The sequence below is a fragment of the Lathamus discolor genome, chromosome 1 (assembly GCF_037157495.1).
Source record: "Lathamus discolor isolate bLatDis1 chromosome 1, bLatDis1.hap1, whole genome shotgun sequence".
Taxonomy (NCBI): domain Eukaryota; kingdom Metazoa; phylum Chordata; class Aves; order Psittaciformes; family Psittacidae; genus Lathamus; species Lathamus discolor.
Genome location: NC_088884.1, coordinates 28,932,417 through 28,956,621, shown reverse-complemented (window position 1 = coordinate 28,956,621; position 24,205 = coordinate 28,932,417). Strand labels below are relative to the sequence as shown.

The window sequence follows — 24,205 nt, the reverse complement described above, 5'->3', positions numbered from 1 at the left end:
TATGTCTTCTGTCTATACTTGCTGTCTTGCAGAACACACTGAACTATGTTAGTGGTCTAACTTCCACTATTCAAGGAATACACTACCTCATCATTAGCTTAAAAAGAACAACTTCTGCAATTAAATAGCTTTTTGTAGCATATCATCATATTTTTCTAACAGAACCCACAAGGATGTACTAATATTTTTATCAATTAACATTCTGAGACTTTAAATTGGGATTTTTCCATTTCTCCTGCTTCTGGAAATGAAACAAAATTGAAAGATGTTAAATTACTTACACCCCCTCCAAAATAAAAATGCCTGCTTTGAAATCTAGTCACAAGCAGATTAACATCTTGTGATACAATCCCTTGTAGCAGGAGCAGCTGACAAGATGAGTAATGAACTGCATCCGATTATCTTTTCAGCTCTGTGGCAATCATTTTCCAACAGCTTCCTATTCCATAACCAACAACGCTGGGAAAAGGTCACCATTCTGTCATATTCCTGCCCCCCCATTAGTGCATGTGTTTAGTAATGCAGAGAACACATAAACCTTCACAATTTAAAAGGACCGGCACTGACATCTGGGGCAAAACTGTTTCAGGTGCATATTGCATATACAGAAATCCTACATAAAACACCCAGACATAATTTAAAGTTTCTCAGATGGAAATTATTACATTTTAGCATATAACAGAATGCTATTTCCTCTTTCCACACAATATGTTCTTTCTTCAACAAAAAAACCTTAACTGTAATTGATATCCAAAACGCAGCACAGGCGAGATTCAGGTTGACATATATATATTTTCCCCATCATGGAATACAATTAAAAATGAATTAAACAGAAAATCTGCATATAAACCTATGCTTTGCACCACTGCAAAATGGTTGGGAGTTTACGATCAGCCACAGAACTGGTCATTTTTCATAAAAATCTGCTGTGAAAATGCTCCTGTACCTAAACTACATTTACATAAACTAACGATCTACCAACCCAAACTGAGAATTAAAAATAACCGTCACTGCTGTTCCTGTGCCCAGTGACCACTTTATTCCCCAGAACTGATGCAGCTGAGCAGGCTTTCAAATGATTTAGTAGCTCCTATGCGACTCCTTAGGCAGTGCAAGACAGCTTAGATCTGTCTTCCTCTTGTCAATTCTTTGCTTTCAGAAAACTGAATAACTGCCCAGGAACATAAACCAGGGCAACCCTCTGCCATTCTGACCTACTGGACAGCTGGCCAGAACCAGGAGAATAGAAAGATGCTTTACAGAGACATACGGACTATATGCACTTCGCTACTTTTGGAAATGTTATTCTTAGAAAATCCACTTGCATCTGTGTAGAGTAAAATAGAAAAAGACAATGATCAGACTCCCGTTTGGCCCATCTACTATAATTTTACCCTTTTTCACACTGCTTAAAAATTCAGTACTCCATCACACATGCTATTCACATAGGAATTGGTTTGCTCATGGAAATTACACACATAAATCAGACAAAATATGTCCAGCAGGCTAGACCACAAATGGCAATGAGTTTTCTTGCAATTGAATAGTAGGGCTCCCTTTATTGTGTACATGAACTGGAGAAGGACCATTAGTGCAAGCCATAATTCAATAAAATTTACCCTTATTAGAATAATAGATGCAGGCTGTCTGGTTTTCTTCCATGGCATACCTTATTTATGTGAAATTAAGAATATGCTTAAGTGCTTTGCTGAATCAGGGCCATTATCAACAATCAGCAAAAAATGTGTTCACCTCGTAGTGAAACTATTCCGTTTCAACTATTACTGCAAAGTTACCACTGTCAATACTCTGCACAGACAATAATATTGTACAACTTTCCCACGAAAGAGGGGGTTTTAGATAAAACAATTAAAAATGTGTGTTAATACTGCATAATAACAGTGCCAGGAGACATCTGGACAGTGCTAGTTCATCCTGCTCTCTGTCCCAGGTCAAGAATACGAAGTTGAACATAGGCCTGTGCATTCCAGGTGACCACAGACTAGCAAACTGTATTTTAAGATAAGGTTCTCTTAAGTAAATCTTTCTGTTGTAAACAAATAGAATTGAGTCTTTCCCCAATAATACAAGCATAGTAACTGTGAAAAGTTAATATTCTAATGGTAAAAGTTTAACACTTTGATTCATTTAGGACAGGAAAGTTCTACATTTAGTAGATGTCAAATTTTAAGCAATTGACTGGCCTTTTAGGAAGAGATTTTAAGCTGCAAGCCAATAAAATCACAGACCAGTTGATGTTGAAAGGAACCAATGGAGATCATCTGGTCCAGCGCCCTGCTTAAGCAGGGCCACATAGACCAGGTTGCCCATCACTGTGTTTAGGTGGCTTTTGTATGCCTCCAAGGATAGAGAATCCACAACCTCCCTGAGCAGCCTATTCCAGTGCTCTGTCACCCTCACAGTGAACAGGTGTTCCTTGATGTTCAGAGGGAACCTCCTGTGTTTCAGTCTGTGCCCACTGCCTCTGGTCCTGTCACTTGGCACCACTGAAAAGAGCCTGGCTCTCTCCTCTTTGCATTCTTCCTTCAGGTGTGTGATGAGATTGAGCCTTCTCCAGGCTGAACAGTCTCAGCTATCTCAGCCTTTCCTCCCAGGAGATTCTCCAGTCTCTTCATTATCTTTGTGGCCCTTCACTGGACTCTTTCCAGTATGTCCTCATCTCTTTTGCATTGAAGAGCCCAGAACTGGACACAGTACTCCTTGTGTGCCTTCACTAATGGTGAATAAAGGGCAGGATCACCTCCTTAACCTGCTGGCAATACTTTGTCTAATGCAGCCCAGGATACTCTTCATCTTCTTCACTGCTGGAGCACACTACTGGCTTGTATTCAACTTACTGGCCCCCAGGTCCTCTTCTGCCAAGCTGCCTTCCAGCAGGGTGGCAGCAGAACCCTCTAGAGCATCAGCCACTGCTCCCAGTTGTGTGTCATCTCCAAACTTGCTGATGACTCTGCCCCACCATCCAGGTCATTAATGAAGGTGTTAAAGAGAACTGGGCCCTGCACTGACCCTGGGGTACAGCACTAGTCACTGGTCCCCAGCTAGACTTTGCGTTACTGAGCATCACCCTTTGAGCTTCACCATGCAGCTGGGCCATTCATGAGCAACCCTACGACCCTACGTTCATAACAGGCTCAGCTTCAGAACTTCAAAGAGGGGGCTGTTATAGTACATCATGCAACAGAGAGACTGCAGATTCAACCACCTTCTATGCAATGGCTGGCGGTAAGGAAAGGATTCAGATCAGTGTTCTTTTATTGTTATGGAATGAATGGGGGGGAACATACTTGCATATTAAAAAATCCTTTTTTCAGTCATCTTTATATCTTTAGTGCATTGTATTACAGTAGACTTGTTAAATAGTGTGAAGTATAGATTTGAAATTTAGATTAATGTTGCCTGTTCACAAGATTACAAGATTATCTTTGATGGAAAAAAACTAGAGGCTGACAGAATCCATATGCTAAGCCCCTTCCCACTTGCTCACATGGAAGTGACTTGATTTCACAGTTCAAAAAGTATAACTCATTTTCACTAACAGCTACCAGTAAGTTAATAAACCAGTGACCAATAACAAGCCGAGCACCAGCAGCATAAGAGCAAAGATATCTGAAGATCTGTATGCACTGCTACTCCACAAAAAATTAATGCTGCAGCCTGGAAAACTGATTTCAAGTCCCCTCAAACATAAAAGCAGAACAGCTTACCTCTTTTTTAAAAAACATACCAAACTACTAATTAACTTTGCTATTACTGAAATGAAATCTCTTGAGTTCTGTTCTTAATATAACTATTTAGTATCTGACATTAAATCTAAATTCAAGGAATGAGAATGAAAGTACCCCCCTTATTCAGTATTAGACAAGAATGCAAGAAGATGCTGAAAAGGCATATATTTATTTTTACAAATGTCTTTATTTCCTCCACACTGTAAATTTAGAACTTAATGAGTATAATTTCCCATCTGTGAATTATCATATTTGTGTGTGTCTAAAATAGCTATTCTAGCATTCAAATAATAAATCTGACCCACTGATTCTAAACTGGCTCCCACTTCATGACAATCACTTCCAGCTCATTTTTCCCTGTAGAGATTTTGATACTTTGAGTAGAATGTGAAAAACAACTTTATTGTGAAGCCTCTTTGAAATGTAAAACAATATAGTGAATATTACCATGCAGCTAGTTGCTGCAGGCTCCTGAAATCAGGCTTTGCATACTAATACATACAGTGTTTTCTATCTGTAATCAAAGGCTCCACCATAAAGAAATGCGGGACTTGTGAATGTTGCTCTAAAAAGAGAAGACATTTAAAGGACAGGCTAAATATTTTTTCCACCAATAAAGCAACAATGCAAATGATTTTAACAATTTTGTACGGCAAGACCTTATGGGACAGAAATAAGGAAATCTATTTGCACTATTTCTATAGCAACATAATTGCCAAATGTTAGACTGTGAACAAAAAGCCATCATCCTCAGTAGTGCAATTAATCAGCAAAGAAACAGACAAATTCTGAGTGTATTTTCAATAAACCTACCTTCTCAAAGTAGTCAAGATTAAATTTCTTAAAATAACAAGTGCATTTAAATTTCAAATGTTGTCTACGTTATACTACAGTTATACAATATATATCACAGGTGAACAGATGTCAGTAAATGACACCATGACTTTAAAAATTACCTTGATTTTTTTGTTTTGCTGCAGGGCACAGAATTTCATTACACTGTGTTTATCAGGTTATACCCAAGGTGTAATAGTTCTTAGAATTCCAGCAGTAGTGCAACATTTTAAAAAGGTCTCTGTGCAGCTGACTGAAGAAACAAAACCTGTTTGATTTTTTAAAATATAACCTTCTCAAAGAGAAAATAAGACTGTGCATTTTCTTTATCAGAATATTACAATTCTGAAAATGATCCCTCAATTTTTAAGGAACAAAAATACTTAGGTCTTAAACAGTGTCTTATATCTACAAAACTACTTAAAACATTAATTAATCCTCCCATATTCCTGCAAGATATGCATCAACTGGAAGTAAATGGACTTTGTGTTTCCAAAAGCCAGTATCTACTCAAGGGACTCAACAGCTTTCTTCTATCCAGAGAACTGACCTGGTATGTACAGCAGCAATTCCAACTACGCTTTCACCTTGACTACAACATACCCCATTCAAGGGTAAAAGTGTGGTTCATTACCAGACCCACTCAGCCTGTAGCTGTTCAGGTAAGATTGACAAGAACGATGATAGAAGGCAGCACTCCTGGTAAATGCATTTCTATTTCAATAGCTGATGGAAAACCAACTGACTTGCTTAATTTTCAGTCATCACCTAACCGCATTTTGCACAAACCCCACCAAGCCAGAACTGAAAAGGAATCGAGTAACCCATGCGACCTCCACACTCTCCTCTTTATTTGCAGCTGCACATTTCTGTCACAGAAACAGAATTAAAGTTCTACAGAAAATACCATGTCATTACAAAACCACTGCACAGGCTCTGACCCTCCTATTTGAATTAGAACCAAATTAATTTTAGCATGGCTGTCTGGCCACATTGATCCATCCCATACTAGAATCAGGACTTCTGACTGGTAATACCTTTTTGGGTTATTTTAAGGGAGACCTCAAAAATCTTGCGACTGAATGCAGTAGGTTTGAAATGAAGAGCATATTTTGGGGATCAAAAACCTGCTCTTTCACCTGTGTTTATATCTCTACAAAGCACCTTGCTGAAATAATAAACAGAAAACACTGCAGAAATGACAAGCAAGTAATCCAATTCTGCTTCTACAAAAAAATGCTGGAAAATAAATCACATACTTGTAATAATAGGTGAAAACCAGATTATTTTCTGAATTCACATAAGGCAGAAATTTGATTATTTTTCATTTTTTTCCACTTGGGATTATTTTTTAATTAGGTCAACTGAATGTGAATATGTGATGCTAAATGTGAATAATTTCAAAGCAGCAACATTTTTTAACAAGTCTGGACAGGGAGGAGAAATAACAAGGTGAAATGTAAATACACTTGGGGCAATAAACATTTCTATTTCCCATGTATGTTCTTTATCTTACGTAATGATGAGGACATTTCCTTCTATATCGTTAACACCTCATATTGCCACTGTTGACAACTCAGGAAAATAGTCTGCTTACTCACCAAACGTTCATCAGGAGTGACAATGACAAGAGCCCTCCACAAAGTACAGAATAACACTCCCTACAACTCTCAGCTTTACCCAGAGCTTACGTAAATGACAGCGGTGTGCTAACAAGCAGATCAAAGGCGATCAAGGGCAGATCTGCCCTCTCACAGGCAGTACCTTCTGCCCAGCCTAGAGACCCCAGCTTACCTTTTCTATTGACCATCCCAACGCCCCCTACAAAGTTATTCGTTGCTTTTAAGGCTGCTTTCACTTTGCAGAACTGTTTGCTGATGCCTATGTAGGAGTGAAGGACTCAAAATAGATGAGGATCAGAGATCATTTTCAACTCTTCTACAAGGGGCTTAGAGGGATTCTTATCTCTAATTAGGAAGGTGGCTGTCATGGAAAGATAAGTTCTGCTGTGACTTACACTGAAGTCAATTGTAGTTTAGGTATTACAACAGCTGAGGCAGGATTAGTCACTACACATTGAAAGAGAGAAGCAATAAAGCAGAACAAACTGGAGTAACCTATTAGCTCTTCAAAGGTAAATTAAACAGTTGAAAGACGGTATATGAATAACTAGTCATTCGGTGAACAAAAATAACAGTTTTATGTTATTTAAATCTTACTTGGGATTTTAATTTTTACTCTCGACATCACGGAAACAATAACTCTATATTTTGAAAAACATATAAAATTTATTCTCTATTCGTTTTCCCTAAAAATAGAAATCAAAACTTAATGAATTCTGAATTCTTTTAGCCTTGCTCCTCAACTAAAATCTAGTCATTAAAGGTGTTTCAAACCCATAAAAAATGTCTATTCACTGTTAAAAGAAATTTATTTCTCCTTTAAATATCTTTTCTGGAAATTAGATATGTGATTTTAGTATGTACAGATTAATAATGAATCTATAGTTTATTATTAGGATGAGATTTAACAGTTTTGCATTCATTTCATATTGTTGCAAAAGATAAATACCAAAATCTACATCTGCAAAAGGAAGGAGTGGAATAAAGTGCAGTGTAAATTTAATCTCAGATTCTTCCATGATAACCATGTAAGACTGGTTATATCACCTAACCCTTGGCCACGTCTAATGGTGGAAAAATTTGGAAGTGAAGTCTGTAAGAGAAACAGTGTAGAAAAGATGCAGGAGCTGTCATTGCCCTCCTGCTGAACTCCAGTATTTATAAATTGTACAAGTTCTGTGTCTCAGTTTCTACATCTGTCAGATTATGATTTTGTTCCCTTTCTGTTTTTTTAACAAAGACTTTTTGTGACTCCTTTAATTAATCAGGCAAGTGTTTTTAAAAATACATTTTTAGATACAACATGATACAACACTACAAAATGTTATGATGGTAACAGGTAATTAGAAGGCCGGAAAGCACATGTATGAGATCATAATGCAAAATCGGAAAACACGCAGGCTGTGCTATCTGTGAACTGAAAACCACACATAAATCTGCAAAAAATGGGAAAAAGAATTAATAAAAAAAAAAAAGGGAAAAGCAAAAAAAAAAAGGCAAGTAGCTTCCTTGCTATTAAAGGACTTGTGCTTTAAAAAAGCTGGGTCTCCTCCTCTCTTATGCTTCCTAGGATGATACTTGCACTGCAGTAATCAAAACAAGGAAGCAGATGGACAGGCAAAGTGGTACTGCAGCTGCTGCAGAAGACGACTATAATAATAATGTTGACATCAGTAACAGTAATTAGTGCACAGACTAGATGAGTAGAGTGGATGATTCGTTTTTCTATCTTCTGGTGTGGGCATGCTGCCCTAGTGCATGGGTATAATGTTAGTACCTTTAGTCTGGTTTGTTTATTTGCTCAGTTTATTAATGAAATTGAATACAAAAGGAAAATCCAACTTTTCTCCCCCTCCAGAACACGTGCTGAGGAAAGCATGTTGTTTCAGTTTGGATTAATACAAGGCAGAATCTTCATTAGTAAATGGCAAAATACCAATTTCTTACTTATATCTATTTTCAATGTACACAACAATTCATACTCTCCCATACAGCCATCTGTACATACACTCTTGCATTTCAGCAGCATGTAGTACTTGTCAGGTTTTGTCTAAACAACAGCTCTACTGTTTGGTGTGACTTTACCCATCTGCAGGCTAGTGCCATAGCTTCTTCAAGGAACACTAGAACAAATGGTGTGAAGGGACATTAACTGTGTGAAGGGACAAGAAAAACACTGTGCTACACTGAACCACCTTGGGTAGAAAAGAAAGTAAAGCATCAGTGTTGTCAGCAGTACCACATCATGAGTTCTGGTAGCATCAGACAAGGATGTACCACTGTCCTGGGTTCAGCAGTAGCAGTCATTTTTCTCCTTCTTAGTAGCCAGTGCAGTGCTGTGGTTTTGACTTTCAGCCTGGGAACAGCGCTGATAATATTGATGGTTTTAGTCATTGCTCTGTGATGTTTACGCTGACCAAGGACTTTGTGAGTCTCATGCTCTGCCAGGGAGGAGGGGAAGCTGGGAGGAAGCAGAGACAGGACACCTGACCCAAACTGACCAAAGAGGTATTCCATACCACAGCACGTCATGCCCACTATATAAACTGGGGGCAGTTACCCAGAAGGGCTAGATCACTGCTTGCGTTGGGCTGGGTATCAGTTGGCGGGTGGTGAGAGGTTGTATTCTCTTCCCTTGTTATTTCCCTTATCATTATTATCATTGGTGGTAGCAGCAGTGGTTTGTGTTATACCTTAGTTACTGGGCTGCTCTTATCTCAGCCCATGGGAGTTCCATTCTTTCGATTCTCCTCCCCATCCCTCCGGGAGTGGGGGGAGGAAGGGGGGAGAGTGAGAGAGCAGCTGCGTGGTTCCGAGTTACCAGCTGGGCTTAAACCACGACAACTCTAATCCTTAGCTGCCTCACTGAGAATGACAACTGTCCAGCCTGGTGTTATACTGTGGCAAAACACTCATTGAAGAGCAAACTACTGGAAGAGTGGTAACTGTGCAGAAATACAGTCATTTGGTTTTATTTGGGAAATACAATTTGTCAGATGCAATCCTGCAGTACGAAGCCAAAAAAAGGGAAGGAAGGCTAATCAGAGAGATCACGGAACATGCTTAGCACAGCACAACCCAAATGCCTTTTATTTTATTTTCTAATGAGTTTTTCCTTACTCTGCATCTATCTTCAATTGAGATTCATTTTCCCTATTCATTTATTCTCCATGATTTCCTTTGGTTTCCCTTTATTATGATCCTCAAGTGCTGTTCTACAAAAAATGGAAAAGTGAAAGTGAGAAGCACAGGCTCATAGTGGGAGCCATTCATGAAGGCTGAAAGCTCATTTATCTATGCTCCCTTTCCATCCAATCTCTGCCTGAGGCTTCCAGAGTTCCTCCTTCTGTCTCTAGTTTTCTATGTGTCTCCTTAAACATGCTGATCGACTGAAGTGCTGCAGCAAAGAATTTTTTTTCCAGATCAAACTTTTTAATAAAGAAAATACGCTAAAAGTTTATAAATCTTCGAGATGCTTATTTGGTTGGTTCCCTTTTTTTACAACACAGAAAGAGAAGCCTGAAGTGCTTCAAAAAAGTGATGTTCTGTGCGACATCTTTTAGAGATGGGTTTAACAGACAAACTCAAATGCTGTATTTAACCTTCATTATTTTCTTTCAGTGTTAAGACCACCTTTGCATATGAAGAGTTTCTACAACATATTTCAACAAATTAAATTGATGTAAATTAAAAATCCAGCCATACACTTTGAAAAGGAGATGTCTGCATAAACATATCTTTTGGTTTCATCTACTAAGGTAGATGAGATAGCTTCAGTAATTCTGTTCCTAACATTGAGTGAGACTGCTAATCAACTTATTCCAAATATGAACAGAAAACAATGCAGCTGAATGGAAAAGAATAGGTATTCAAAAGAACAGCCACAATTACTTTTCAAGGAAGAAATTGCCAAGAAGTAGAGAAACAGATGGCTGAAAGTATATATGAAGACACGTCCTCCTATGCAAGCTAACAGAATTAATTAATTACTCAAATCACATGGTATTTTATGGAATGACATTAATGATCAGTAATACAAACTGACAGCGGTGTCTTATCAGCTCCCTTTAAACAAAAGAAATTATTATAAAAAGAACATGTTTACACCCTACAGATGTAACCCACAGACCATAAACACAGCTTTCGATGTTAGTTTGACTTGCAACACTTTCCCATTAGTTTAATAACATAATTTTTATGGAACTGTAAAACTGTAAACAAAAGCATTCTCTCATCTCATTTTCCTTAACAGAATGACTAAAACATATCCAGCTACATTAAAACTTTACCTTAACTATTTCCTCTATGAAGCAGATATGCGACACAGGATCCCTTTTCTTTGTCAATACTTTCTGCAAATGCTGCACCTGTAAGAAAGAGTTTATTGAAAGGAAAAGTGACATCTAATACCTCATATGCAAAATTGCATGCCTATAAAAACAGAAACAAGCTGCTGAGTACCTGTCCGCAAGCAGCACAGATCTGATCCATGAGTTTCTCCATGTTTGTCCAGAGGGCTGCTCGAAAAGCTGCTGTGTTCCCAGGTGTTGGCATAGCAGCTCTACCAGGGCCACCTAAATGATTTTTAAAAACACGGCAGCACATTTTAGCTTTCCAATATGAAAATTTGCTTATTACAAATACAGATCTGTGCACTCTGACATAAGGTTGGGGGTTTTTAATTAAAATTCTTTATTGTGAGGGTGGTGTGTTCAAGGGCAGGTGGGACAGGACTTTGAGTAACCTTGTCCAGTGGAAGGTGTCCTTGACCTGGATCTTTGATGTCCCTTCCAACCAAAACTATTCTATGTTTCTAAGAAAACAGCTTCAAAACAGAGCTTTGTGAATGGCCTCAGCTGTCTGACTTGAGAATCCAACTAAAGAAGAAGTCAAATAAACTCTGAAGTTCAGTGGGGATAGTTCAGTGTTTGTCACTGTTACACGCGTTACAAATTCGGACCTCTACACAGACATCAAGGTAACGTTAGTAAGCACTGTTGCCCAATGTAGTAAGAAAGTGAAATGGCAGAGACAGTAGGTATGAAAAATACATGTATTACCAGCTCAGAACTGAAACACATGGCAAACTGCTATAACAAGTGATAATCTAGCTGAAGGAGATGCAGCTTCTAAACCATCACTTTCTTTGAGAGGGGCTGTATTTCTTTCTTTATGCTAGTGATTATGGCTTTGGACTCCCAACTTGCTGCAAAAAGAGGAATTAAGTTTATTATTACAACATTTCTTTGTATTGAATATACTACTTTGAAATTACTTCCATCTGATAAAAGCACCACAATGTAGTTACAGGCTTATTCCATTGCTTGCAAATACTGTCTACCTGTGATCCTCCCACCAACACAAATAAAGCAGAATTTGGATTGGTCTTTCCACGACAAACTGCTAAGAAAATGCTGCAAAGCTGTAAACTAACGAGGACAATTTTCTGGTCAAGTCAGGAAAAAAAGGATGGGCTTGGGGAAAAAGGAAAACGTTTAAGCCCAATAACAACAGGCAGACAGGCTTTGTATTAGAGGGTTTCAGAGACATGCCTACTTCCATCCTCTACTGGTGAAAGCATGCAGGGAAATGTTCCTGTAACAGGCTTGGATGTGTGAGTTTCTTCCATTTGACAATATACTTCTGTCACAAAAAAAACCAGTTATCATTCTCTGTAAAACAAGTATCATACCTCTTGTAACAGTTTGAGATGGTTGGGTCAATACTTTGATATCCAAAGCATTTTTAATGTTCTCCTCCAGTGCTGTGCAATATCCATCCACCACATTAGCAATGGTATCTTTCAAAGTCCCAAGGTTATGAAAAACCTGAAGAGCAGTTCCCACTTGAGTAGGATTCTAGAGAAAGAAGATTTTCAAAATGAATTATTATCTTTAACTGTACTATAGGGGTTTATTATCCACGATGAGGCATCATTTTACTGGGCAAGCTCATCTTTAAGTTCAGACTGCTAATTCATTTAACATTAAATAACTGGCATCCTTACTGTATAACAGAGAACAGAAGATAAAGGATAGGACTGATTTCCTTTGATTGCTTAGCAATGCTTTGCTTAGCTTCCTTTGGTACTATCCTCTGAATAATGAGAATGGGAAAAAAGGAAGAGCTGGAAGCACTGCTGGCAGTATCTAACCAGGGGTGAGATACCAGTGATTGATCCAATAATTCCAAGGTTAGTTACAGTATAGCTATATTAAGCTGTGGTATAGCTAGCAATATTGTTTAATCATGCACATGCAGTCTGTTACAGTACTGTGATTTAAGTGCCAAACACTTAATTAAATGTGATACAGGCTTAAAAAAACCCAACCAAGTACAAGCAGAGGCAAGCAGGTCATGCCCCTACCAGTGACTACTGCAGAACTTAAGCTTCTATTTCTACATTTCTATTTCTAACGCTGACAACCAACAAAACCAAACCCAAAACACTCTCAAGCATCTCTGCACGGTTCACAGCTTTTCTGAAATACAGGAGAGTGAAAACTATCCAAAAGCTGTTCAGGTTCATTGTTCAAAAGGCCTTTGATTAAGATTAAATCTGATGATAATTCCCTTGAGCAACACTAAACACTGGCATGGGTGTTATTTAGCAAGAGAAAAGCCTCAAATTATTGCCTTTGGAAACTAAGCACTGTCATCCATACACTGAATACTGCTTTTTTATTTTGCATTCACATGCAATTAGTGGAGAGGGCGATCAGTTGATCATACACACATTAGAGATGCAGTCTTTTGCCATTTTTATTAGTGACTTCTGCCAGCAGTAAAGAATATGGTCTGGCAGAAATCCTGGCACCTAGACTGGACAGAAGCATCTGAGACCACAGGCACATCCCACTAGAAACCCTGCTTTGACTCTCCTCTGGCAGTTAGACATTACACCACTGCACTCTTCCTGCTGGTGGCTGCAGCAGTAGTTGTTGGAAGGTCTGCTGCAAGACCAATGCATCATCTTCCCCAAGTCACAGATTTTTTTCAGCCAGACACTCCAGAGTTAAAGGGTATGCTCATCTGCCTTTCAAGTGTGGGGAACTTGCACTGAGACCACAGCAATAAAGCTACAATACAGCTGCTGGCGATTCACTTGCTGCTACGTTCACCTACTGCAATAGGTTTTCTGATCCACTGATGAACAGCACATTCTCCTCAAACCTGTTTCAGAGGTCACAGCACTATAACTACACATTCATGTCATGCTTTATAGGGTTTCTCCAAAGATCAGAACCATAACTGAAGCAAAAAAAAGACAGATCTCATCTCATTTCCTGAACCCAAAGAGGTGTTTCCAGGTTTAGTGGAAAGCAAAGGAATATTAGGTTTGCATATTATGGTTTGCAGACCGTATACTAACTGTACCAGTTTCTTTCTCCAAACAGTGTGGGAATTAATGAACATTACCAGCATAGTATTATGGGTCTGGGACTTGTAGGTTTAGTTTTTTTGACAAATGGGTATGCTGCAAAATTTCTAAGCATCCTGTGGGTGTTTTTGTGGAGGTGGGAAAGTGAGCCATAAAGACTGGAAGATTAATGGGATGTCAGAAAATGAAGAGTAGTATAATGAAAGGAGGGAATCTGGGGACAGAATGAACAAGAGAAAGAAAATATAAATGGTAAGAGGATGGTGAATATAATGAAAAGAAACTGGAAAGAAGAAAGAGAATGAAACTGAAAGGAAGGAAAGCAAAGATATAAAAGACTCACCTCATTTACCAGTCTTTCCTGTTTAAATTGTTCTAATTTTCATAGAATACTTACCCAATTATAAAACCAGCAGAGAGTCAGTAATACAAAATCAATACCTTACTACTATGGTTTCAGTCAGACACTAATGATCATATATAACCTAACAAAAAAATAGAACAGCATCAAAAGGTGAGCAGCGCACTCTCCAGTCTTGAATTACCAATGGCCACATATTTCCTTTCCTGACAAACAGGCAGTATAGGCACAAATAATTTCAGGCAGCAGATGAAACTCAGAGCTCCCACATCATAGTTCAGCAAACCAACTCTGAAGCTACTGGTCAAGAAAAACACAAAAACATGCTCAAAAAGACCCTGAGCTATGTTTCAAAGGAACTGGTTTTAGCCAAAAGTTGTCAAACAATTCTACTTGAACTTAGGAATAGTTAAGAATAACCAAAATACATTATAGAAAACTGCTATTCACTCAAAGTATCTTCCAAATTTAGTATCAAAGTTAAAATCAGACTAGAACAAAGATTATGCAGGTAGCCTATTTCTTATTTGCTTTAAATTGTGGACATGGCCACTGAGAGAGCGCTTCTAGTTCATGTATTCATCTTGTACAACAGGAATTAGAGATAGACTCACTATATCAATGTACAATAAAATATCTTTTTTATTTGTTTCATATAGAGCATTTTTCTCTCCTTGAAAAACAGTGGGTATTATATGACCCAGACGGGCTTTATAATGTCCATTGCTGGTTTGTCACTAATCCTAAGAGAATTGCATTTTTTATGCACAGCTAGTTTCTAGGTTTAGACAATATGTTAAAAAAAAAAATGGAGCATCTCTTGGGACAAAACTTATTATGTGGAAAGAAAATGTTGGAAAGCAGGAAGAACACAAATGACTGTATTTTCAGGCTTGCATGCACATCTCAAAATTGGACTGTTTATCATTAATACAGACAAGATTTTGACAATCAGTGTTGCAGAATTTGTCACTATCAACAGACTTTATCCATAAGAATTTCCCCTAGTATTTAATTTTTATCTGAGAAAGCTTAAAGCTGAACATTTCTGAGATTCAAAAGACTGCCACATTTTTTATCAAATGGAAAGCATGTGTTCAAAGGAAAAATAAACTGACTACAGAAGTCATTTATAGTGGGAAATGGAATCACATCAGGGAATAATATTCAGAACATCTATCCAACAGGAACAACAGGGAAAATAATATAACTATTTTTAAGATGGAATTTAATGAGTTTATTAGCAGTATTTTATAATCAAGTTGCCTGCAGTGGCAGGCAACTACACTTAGCAATTTTTTAGTGTTCTCCTTAGAATCTATGTTCACAAGATCCTATGCTCCTTTGTAAGTGTCTTGCTTAGTAAATGAAGGCTCAGAAGTAATACCAAGCACAAAGCAGGCTGGCTTTACATTTAAAAATGTATGGGCAGTTAGAGCAACAACAAGACACAATTCTGCTTCTCACAAGGTAGTCAGTGTCTTACAAGAAAATACCCTTTTACACAATAAATTACCATCCTAGAAGTATTTGTACATATGCCAAGAACTTTAAGTTATGACAATCAAGAGAGTAGGGAACAAAGGAAAATAGTACAGCATTTAGTAATATGTTAGCAGTATGGTATAATCTAACGTGCATAAGCACAACCATACACAAGTGCAATAAAACCATGACCCATGAGCTGTAGGCCTACCACACTACCTACTCCAAGACTGGCCACAGTGATCTTCAGATTGCAAAAAATTATAATGAAATAGAGGGGAAGGAGAGATGGAGTTAAGTCCACCAATAATACCCTTCTCCATTCAAAGCGCTCTCCCGTCTGCCATGTCACAACAGAATACATTACAGGTATATGGAAACTACAATTTTTAGAAATTTAAGAGTTTAGAAAGATTCGGTGAATCATTAGTTCAACATATCAAGAAAATATAAGAAGTCAGCTTCCTCAAAAGCAAGTTCTACCATGAAAGCAACTCAGACAAATATTTAAAAACATCGACATTTCTCAGCTTCCATCAGACAACACATTAAATATCTTGGTCAGAAGGGTGATATTTGCCACCACTTGAAAAAAGGCACTGATGTTTCAATTTATGTTTTAGCAAAACATACATTCAGCAGCAACTATGAAGAGATGCATTTACTCATTTTCTCTATCACTGAGACCTGTTCATTTTACTAATATAATTTTTGATTCATTTTATCCCATCCCATTTGGTTCTGTAGACTACTATAGACAAGAAGAAAAGTAAGTGACGTGCACTCATTAAATACGAATGTTTTTTCCACAGTTATATCATGTGGTTACTTTCTAGAGTAGGCAACTAGACTCAATAACTGACAAGATGCTGTCCAATCCAGCATGACATTTAGTCATTCTGACGAGCAGAATGACATTTGATCACTTCCTTTCCCACAAAGATAATAACCTTGTGAAGACTAGATAGAAATACCATTAGATACTTAAATAAATACATCATATTTCTCATTTGAAAATATCTCCTAGGATGGAATCACGTCATTTTTTTTCTGTCAACTGCCAACACTGCAACTATTTTATACTGTAGCCTTTTATGATTGCCACTGGTGCTATCAGAACAATCTTCTGAAAGCATGGCTAAATAAAGAGCAATATTCTTTTTCATCATTAGAAACACAGCTTGGATGAGCAAGCCTGCTCCTCACAAGGGAATGTGGTGATGACACTGAGCTAATTTGGGGACAGGAAGATTCCTAGCATAAGGTTGAACCAAAAAGGAAACCTGGATGATAGGCAAAACTAATTGGATACAAATACAGCTTTCAAACTCACATTCTACCTTCTCAGGGTATGGGATTCACCATGTGCACCCTTCTTCTCAACAGTGCTGTTTTAGGTAACTCTACATCAGCATTCCTTTATCCAATGCAAATCTGTCCCAAATGACCACATGCTGCAAGGTTTTCACCTATCAACTTCCCTCTCAAATGAAGATGTGTTAATTGCCCAGAACATGTATGGTCAATACTACCTGTGACAATTACAACTACTTTCATAAAGAAGTAGTGTTACAAATGTAATTAACTGCTAACTGTCATGTAGTTAAATTTCACAAGTGCCCGCACCACATAATCAGAACAGTTTTCCGAGTAAATGTTCTTTCATGTGACAGTTCGGAAGCACCACATATGGAGAAGTTAAACTTGGAGTAGTCCCTCACTTCGAAAGTTTTCGCTGTATGTATATTTGTACACACACGCATTACCGAACAGCTGTGATTTCAGTGTGCTGCCACATCCTTACCCCTTATATGGCAAAACATTTACTGTGTCCCATACACAAGCACTAAAAGCAGAATACAGTGTGAAAAGAATTATATATGTTGCTCAGCTGAAGGAAAATACACTATTACTAATAGTCTAGGTATCATTTCAACAGAGTGGTCTGACAATGTGGCAAGCAAGAAATACTATGAATAATACTCTGAACAAAACCACAAACAGCCTTCTCGCCATCAAGAAATAATCAACACTAAAATTCAATAACCCTAGAATAGGACACACACTGAAATAACCAAACTTGTAAACTAACGTACATTCTCTGACAGGAAATACAAAAGGTTCTTGCAGTCCTTCCAGAGTAAATGCAAAAATAGCTTCCAGATTGATACTTCTAAATATCTTTGACTGGCACTTAGTAGCAAATATTTTAGTTTGATAGCAGATTTACTATATTGGGAACTATTTCAGTTACTTTTCTCTGTTTGTTTCACACAGCTCATTTTGATTGTATGAGACAGCAGTTGCAACTTCCAACACAGTACAGCTTTACAAGGTCAGTTAAATAATCCAAATAAAAAAGACCCCTTGTGAGACTGATAATCCTCACTCTCCCCTCTTGCCACCATTACAAAACACTGCCTCCTTCAAATAATTTTTCCATAAATAACATTAGTACCCCTAATGACAAGTACTGTTACTTGAAGACGGGGTGATCTAGGAAGGGTTTGTAAGCTCTCGCAGCTACCAATTACAAGTAAGTCATTTGTTACAGACACCAAAAGTGAAAAAAGTGAGAAGGAAAAGTTGCAATTCAGTTCCATGAGCTCAAGCAGATAAGCAGCAAAGGAAACTCAGCCACCTCAGTCACAGCCACAGCAAAATGACTTACGGACCAGAATTAATAATTCACCAAGAATTGTTGGAATTCCTGCTCCGCAGTATCGCTCAGCTATTTTAAATGCAGGGAAAATTAATAAAAAGCTAAAAGTAAAAATTTAATGCCAGTGAAATTCAGCTGCAGTCTAAAAACAGTATTTTATTTCATTTCCAAAAGTCCAAGTCTTAAAAAAATTAATTGGTACATCACAACTCCTAAAAATGAACCTGCTTAGGGAAGCATGTCTCTATGTTCATTATCACTCCATCTGTCTTTTACACTGTTCATCTTTAAAATCTGAGCAATACACAAACCGGTCAGATTGACAATGTAAAGCCAGAGTATACAGACTTCTTTCTAATGATTTTCCAGTTCTTCCTGTTTTGACATTTGCAGTCTTGAGAGGAGTGAGAGGTTAAGATGTTATAATTTTCTATAGAAGGTAATACTGACATAACGTGTTGGCTAGACTCCAGAAAAGCACATTTTAAGCTGTAAGAGGCAAGAATCCAAAGCAAAACATTCAAATATGGTCAGGTTATCATATCTACCTTCTGTGAGCCCGTATTTGGAATAAGCAACTTCGTTTGGTAGAAGGACTTCCACAGGAAAGGAGAACAGTCTTAAAGCACAGCCATAAAACTGATCATGTCCTCAAACTAGGTCAGACTTTTCTTTCTTAAAATAACAGGAAGTAAATAACAAGAAGTATTGCACTACAAAGGGGGGGGGGGGGGGAGGGAAGAGGAAAAAAAAGCAGCAATAAAATACTAGAAAGCAAAGAAGCAAGATTTTTCAACACAGCTAAACAGCTTGCCAAAACACTTATTCTCTATAATAGTGTAATCAAAGCAACAGATGGCTAAGAGCTAATGGAACAGAAAGGCATCAGGAACTGTTGTAAAGAATTATCTCATGAAACATCAAGCAATATTCCAAAGTTTACCAAGCCTTAGGCTATCAACGTGACAGCAATTTCAAAGAAAGTATCTGGCACCTCTGTGAACAGATCAGCTAGACCGTAACAATTACAAATTTTACCCTACAATGCTGCATTTGAGTGTACAAAGAGTACAAATGCAGAGTAGAAATCATGCAAAATGATAAAAACTAATAGGTAACATGGAAATAGTGGCATCTGAGCCAAATCAAGCTTCTTAAAATGCTTCTCTTACGTCTTACACAACTTCACCAACCCCTAAAGCCCTCATCAATAAAGAACCAGTTGGCCAGTTAATCTGAAAATGTGGCTTCTTTATTAAGAACACAGCTACCACTTTATGATGAAGGTCAGAGTAAAGGGGAAGGTTTTAGCACCTCCCTTGTGCAACCTTGACTTGCATCTGCTGACTCAAGTCCTATTACTGAAGCACAAAAGATTAAGGACACAATCCCATCACTAATTCTGATCTTTGGACAGCAGCTTGTGACCAGGTATTTTCTCCCATCTCACAACATCATTATGAACGTGCTCACTCTGTTAACTGGTTGAACAAAGCCATTACAAAACAGAAATGTCAGGTTTTGCTTTTAACTCAGTCTTAACAATTAAGATTAGGAATCAGCTACTGGAGGGGTATAATATTCTTCTTCTCTGTTTATAAAAACCCTTCAAGTTCAGAAAAAATCTCCTTTAAATGGTATACTCTGAATGATTTAAATAGCTACCAAAAGCCATCTGCGTTTTCTTGTTCTCTTGCTAGTCTTTGCAACAAGATAATCATTACCTATGCAAGTGACAGTTTCTCATTTCTGAAATCTGTGCACCTCCTGTCAACAGCTCCAAAGTGCCCTTAAATACTTAAAAGGAATGAACTTTAAAAAGTTACTTATTTTACATTCTTTTCAGTTATTATTTTCATATTCAGCTACAGACAGACCTCCATCAATGTCAGGTTCATGTTGGATCACATTTTAGAACTTTTTTTTTTCTTAATACAAAGTTCAAATTCCTTGATCACCCATCTAAAAGAAACTTCAGCTCTGCAGATAACCTGGTGAAGAATCACAGAACAGTTGAGGTTGGCAAGGACTGCTGGAGATCACCTAATGTTTACAAATATGTAAAGGGTGGGTGTCAGGATGATGGAGCTAGGCTTTTTTCAGTGATATCCGGTGATAGGACAAGGGGCAATGGGTGTAAACTGGAGCATAGGAAGTTCCACGTTAACATCAGGAAGAACTTCTTTACTGTAAGAGTGACAGAGCACTGGAACAGGTTGCCCAGGGGGGTTGTGGAGTCTCCTACACTGGAGATATTCAAGGCCCGCCTGGACAAGTTCCTGTGTGATGTACTGTAGGTTACCCTGCTCTTGCAGGGGGGTTGGACTAGATGATCTTTTGAGGTCCCTTCCAACCCTTGGGATTCTGTGATTCTGAGATCCCTGCTCAAAGGAGGGTCTACCAGATGAGGCTGTTCCGAGCCTTGCAAGGCAGAGATAGGGTAGTTCAAATGAGCCAGAAGACATCCTTCTCCTTCTCCACTTTCCCTTCCTAGATCTGCTTACAGTTCCAGGAAAATCTAACAATGGACTCATGCGGTCATTTTCACTGAGTTTCACTGAGGCCAGACCAAAAGAGAGCAAGTATCTGTATAAACACCTAACAAAACACCTTCAGTGCTGGCAGTGTTACCCACCCCCTGACAGTAAGATCAGCCTTCCAAGCCCTCTTGTAAATTTGCCCACTGGGAGAAGCATGACAAGACTGACCAAGACTGGCCTATTTCTGTTACAGATGCTACATTTAAAGAAAAAAATAGATGTCTAGTGTTTTTAAAAATAAATGGGTAGTCTCTTAAAAAATAAATGGGCAACGTTATATTATACAAGAACTTTACTATGAAGAAAAAATATCTTAAGTCATCTATAGGAAAAGAAATACTGTGTCTAGCTTTTCCTGCAGCTTGCATATGCATCTGGGATCCAGTTCTGCTACTGAAAAAAGCCAGTCCCCATCCCTCACTTCATCTATCTGCCAGTAAAGCATTTTAAAACCTTCACACAAGTAAGAACTTCTTTGGGCCAATACCTGCAGAAGAAAAGAAGGGAGATAAAGGAGGAGAAGAATAAGCAGTTAAGTGCATAACTTGTTCCACACAGAGGACATCATTCAAAAACTACAGCATTTTGATGCAAGATTTCTCCTTTCTAATGCAACATACTGTTCAGTTCTGTATGCCATTTCAAGCCAACAAAAAGCTTTAAACCTTTTGTTACCATAAGAACATCTCTAAATGTACGATAATGCAGAATTTCATGTGGCACTGTTAGCAGATCAAGAACACGATGAAACACCCATTTTTCAGAGAAGAGTAAGACAGAGAGCAGATTTTTAACCTGAGAAAAAGGCAAAATGAATTATATTATCTTGTTTCGATGAGCATCATGGCTAGTCAACCATATTTTTCACTCTGCTCTATGCAGATGTGGCTTATTAATGTGTTATATGTTTCTCTTGGACCACCTAATTACATTATTTCAGAACCTGTTAACAATCAACAGTCAACAGTAGAAACCACAAATAGAATTACAGTCTGGGAGAGGCATTTAACAGTAACATTCTATCTTATCTGGAAAGAAAGAATCTCAGTCTTAGGTTTGAAGAGAGACAGATACATGAAAGTACCAATTAAAAAACTGGATGAATTATACAGAGATGCAGCCAAAAAACCTGGGTCAGTCTCTGCTCAGCTGTATCCCTGGAATCCTAACAGAATTTCATACACGCTGTTTACCTTGAGTATTTAAACTGAATCAGAAATCACTTTGGTATAAAATCACAATTTGGTATAAAATCACAATTTGGTATAAAATCACAATTTGGTATAAAACACTTGAATGGACAAGGATTTTGGAAGAAGACTACCTTATTTCAGTTTTGATTCAGCTCATTCTAGACTAGACCCATGTACTTAAACCACTGTAATGTCTGCTAAAAGAAAAACCTCTATGGTTCTCATTCAAATCCTACCTCAACTATTTTCAATGAGATCTAATCTTAGCCTGCCTTTCTTGATCTATAGCAAGGCAAACACCACTTCCTTATTTCACAGCTCCACCTCATCCATTTCCCATTCCACCCTCCAGCCCTTCTGTAGTCTTGTTCTCGTAACAGCTCCTTCCATTCATACCTTTCTCTTTGGAGCTACCTTCAACTCCTAAACTCAGTTTCTAGTTTCCGTATTGACACATACTGTCCTCAGTCTCCTCCATTCTCCCCCTTCAGCATGTTTTATTTACAAAGCCTTTCACAGTTGAGCTGTTCATAGCAGTGGCCCATGCCTCTCTGCATATAAATGGATGATTCAATTATCATATTTGCATTAATTATCTTAAAAGCATTAGTATTAGATATGTTCACGCCCTTACAGGTACTGTCTAGTCTTGGTGCAGTTTCAGTTTTGCACAGTGGTCAGAGCTGTCCAAGACATAATGGTTGACATGTTTCCAGCCCAGAGAATCCACCTAAACAGATGGATAACCAGAACACAGAAGCAGACTATGCAGCAGCCTCTAATTTAAAATCATTTCTGTCTGTAAAAAAGCTGAACTCAATGTTATTAAACATTCCTGTGTTTTCAGGATGGGCATTCTATGAGGAATAATTTGTTAGTGATCGCAAATGACATTTACTAATTGGTATGAAACCAAACTCTTTCATATTTCAAAATAACTAGTCTCAATGGGAAGATCTAACACACAAAGTGGTTTCTGAACTTTCTAAGGTGCTCTGACTTTTTCTTTTTTTACCTTAACAAAATGCATAGCTGGTAATTCTTTAGAATTTATTTAGTATCTACAATTTCTGGACCAGTAAAGCTATCCATATTCTTCAAAAAGCACTATCAAGCTCCAAGTTAATGTGTATTTAGAACATCATCTACACGGGAACATTAAGTTTTAACATTTTGTTGGCAACTGCCCAAATTAATCAAGATGAATCTTCAAAGAAAAGGACCGTGAGTGAATTTAAAAACTATCCAGCTGATTCTCATATTAAATTGTCACTAAACAGAGTATAAAGATTTTGGCAAACAGTTAAGTGATGATTCATAGCAAAGTGAAGGGATATAAAACATTAATGACTTCTCAATTTTCACCTATTACTTTACCATAAAAGACAGTTATATAAAAATATTGTTCAGATCAGATGTATTTTCAGGAATACCCATTTATAGAAACTATTTATAGACCACTTTCTTGCACAATCATAAAAACAGGCACAGAAATGATGGGATTAGGAGGGCGACAGAATAATAAATCCTTACAAATAAACACGGGAAAATGCAAGCTATTTGTTGTGCTGCACTGAAAAGTGCAGCAAAGTACTTGCAAATACTCCATTATCCAGTCACAGATTTTCGGTCTAATTCTGCATTTATGAGTCACAAACACCTACAGGAATAAAAAAAAGAAAGAAAAACCCCAGACACACAATCTGTCAATCCACTTTGATTAACCATTTACACAGGAGAGGAGCTGTGAAAAATTCCACAAAAATACTGTGTCACACTTGGACATCAATTGCATTAAACTCCCTAAATTTTCTCTACATAGGGCAAGTGCACAATGGCAGACTGATACAAAGCTTTCTATATCACAGCTGAAAGCAAATTCTGCACAATCCTATAATCTGTTTACAATTCAGTATAAGTATTTTAATAAATGCACATAGACTCATCAAAATCTGAAAGATCGGCATCTCACACGACAATCACCATCTCTATTATATTTCAAGGGTTATTTTATAACTCAGCAGTAAAAACTGTCAGTGTGAAATTAAAACTTCTGTTAATTTTAAAAGAAAGCCTCTATTTTCCTATGTTTACACAGTATAAAAGATTGAACTGCTAGTTTAGAATGATTTCAACACCAACATGACATCTTATTCTTTTTTTCTTAAAAACTCTTTAAGAAAAGCAGTGTTTTTGGAATTAAAAAAAAAAAGTATCTCCTTTATGTATCCTCTATTTATTAGGTACTGCTTTCCAATACTTCTAGTACCAGTGAACAGTGAACATCTAGTACCAACAGACATTACAAAATATGCCCAGGAACTTCAGTGACCGCAGGGGTATGAAATACTTTGGTATCTGAATTCACTGCACATTTT

The 24,205-nt window shown here is 37.7% G+C and overlaps 1 protein-coding gene across 3 annotated transcripts in view; it reads right to left on the bottom strand.

Moving 5' to 3' along the window:
- Positions 1-24,205, bottom strand: part of COG5 (component of oligomeric golgi complex 5) — a 185,914-nt gene that overhangs the window by 53,646 nt on the left and 108,063 nt on the right. For all 3 annotated transcript variants that reach the window (XM_065665918.1, XM_065665921.1, XM_065665922.1), the window contains exons 8-10: positions 11,898-12,063; positions 10,667-10,779; positions 10,495-10,572 (exon numbers count right to left, since the gene is read on the bottom strand). In XM_065665918.1, the coding sequence (XP_065521990.1) occupies positions 10,495-10,572; positions 10,667-10,779; positions 11,898-12,063 (357 nt within the window). The remainder of the gene's footprint in view (positions 1-10,494; positions 10,573-10,666; positions 10,780-11,897; positions 12,064-24,205) is intronic.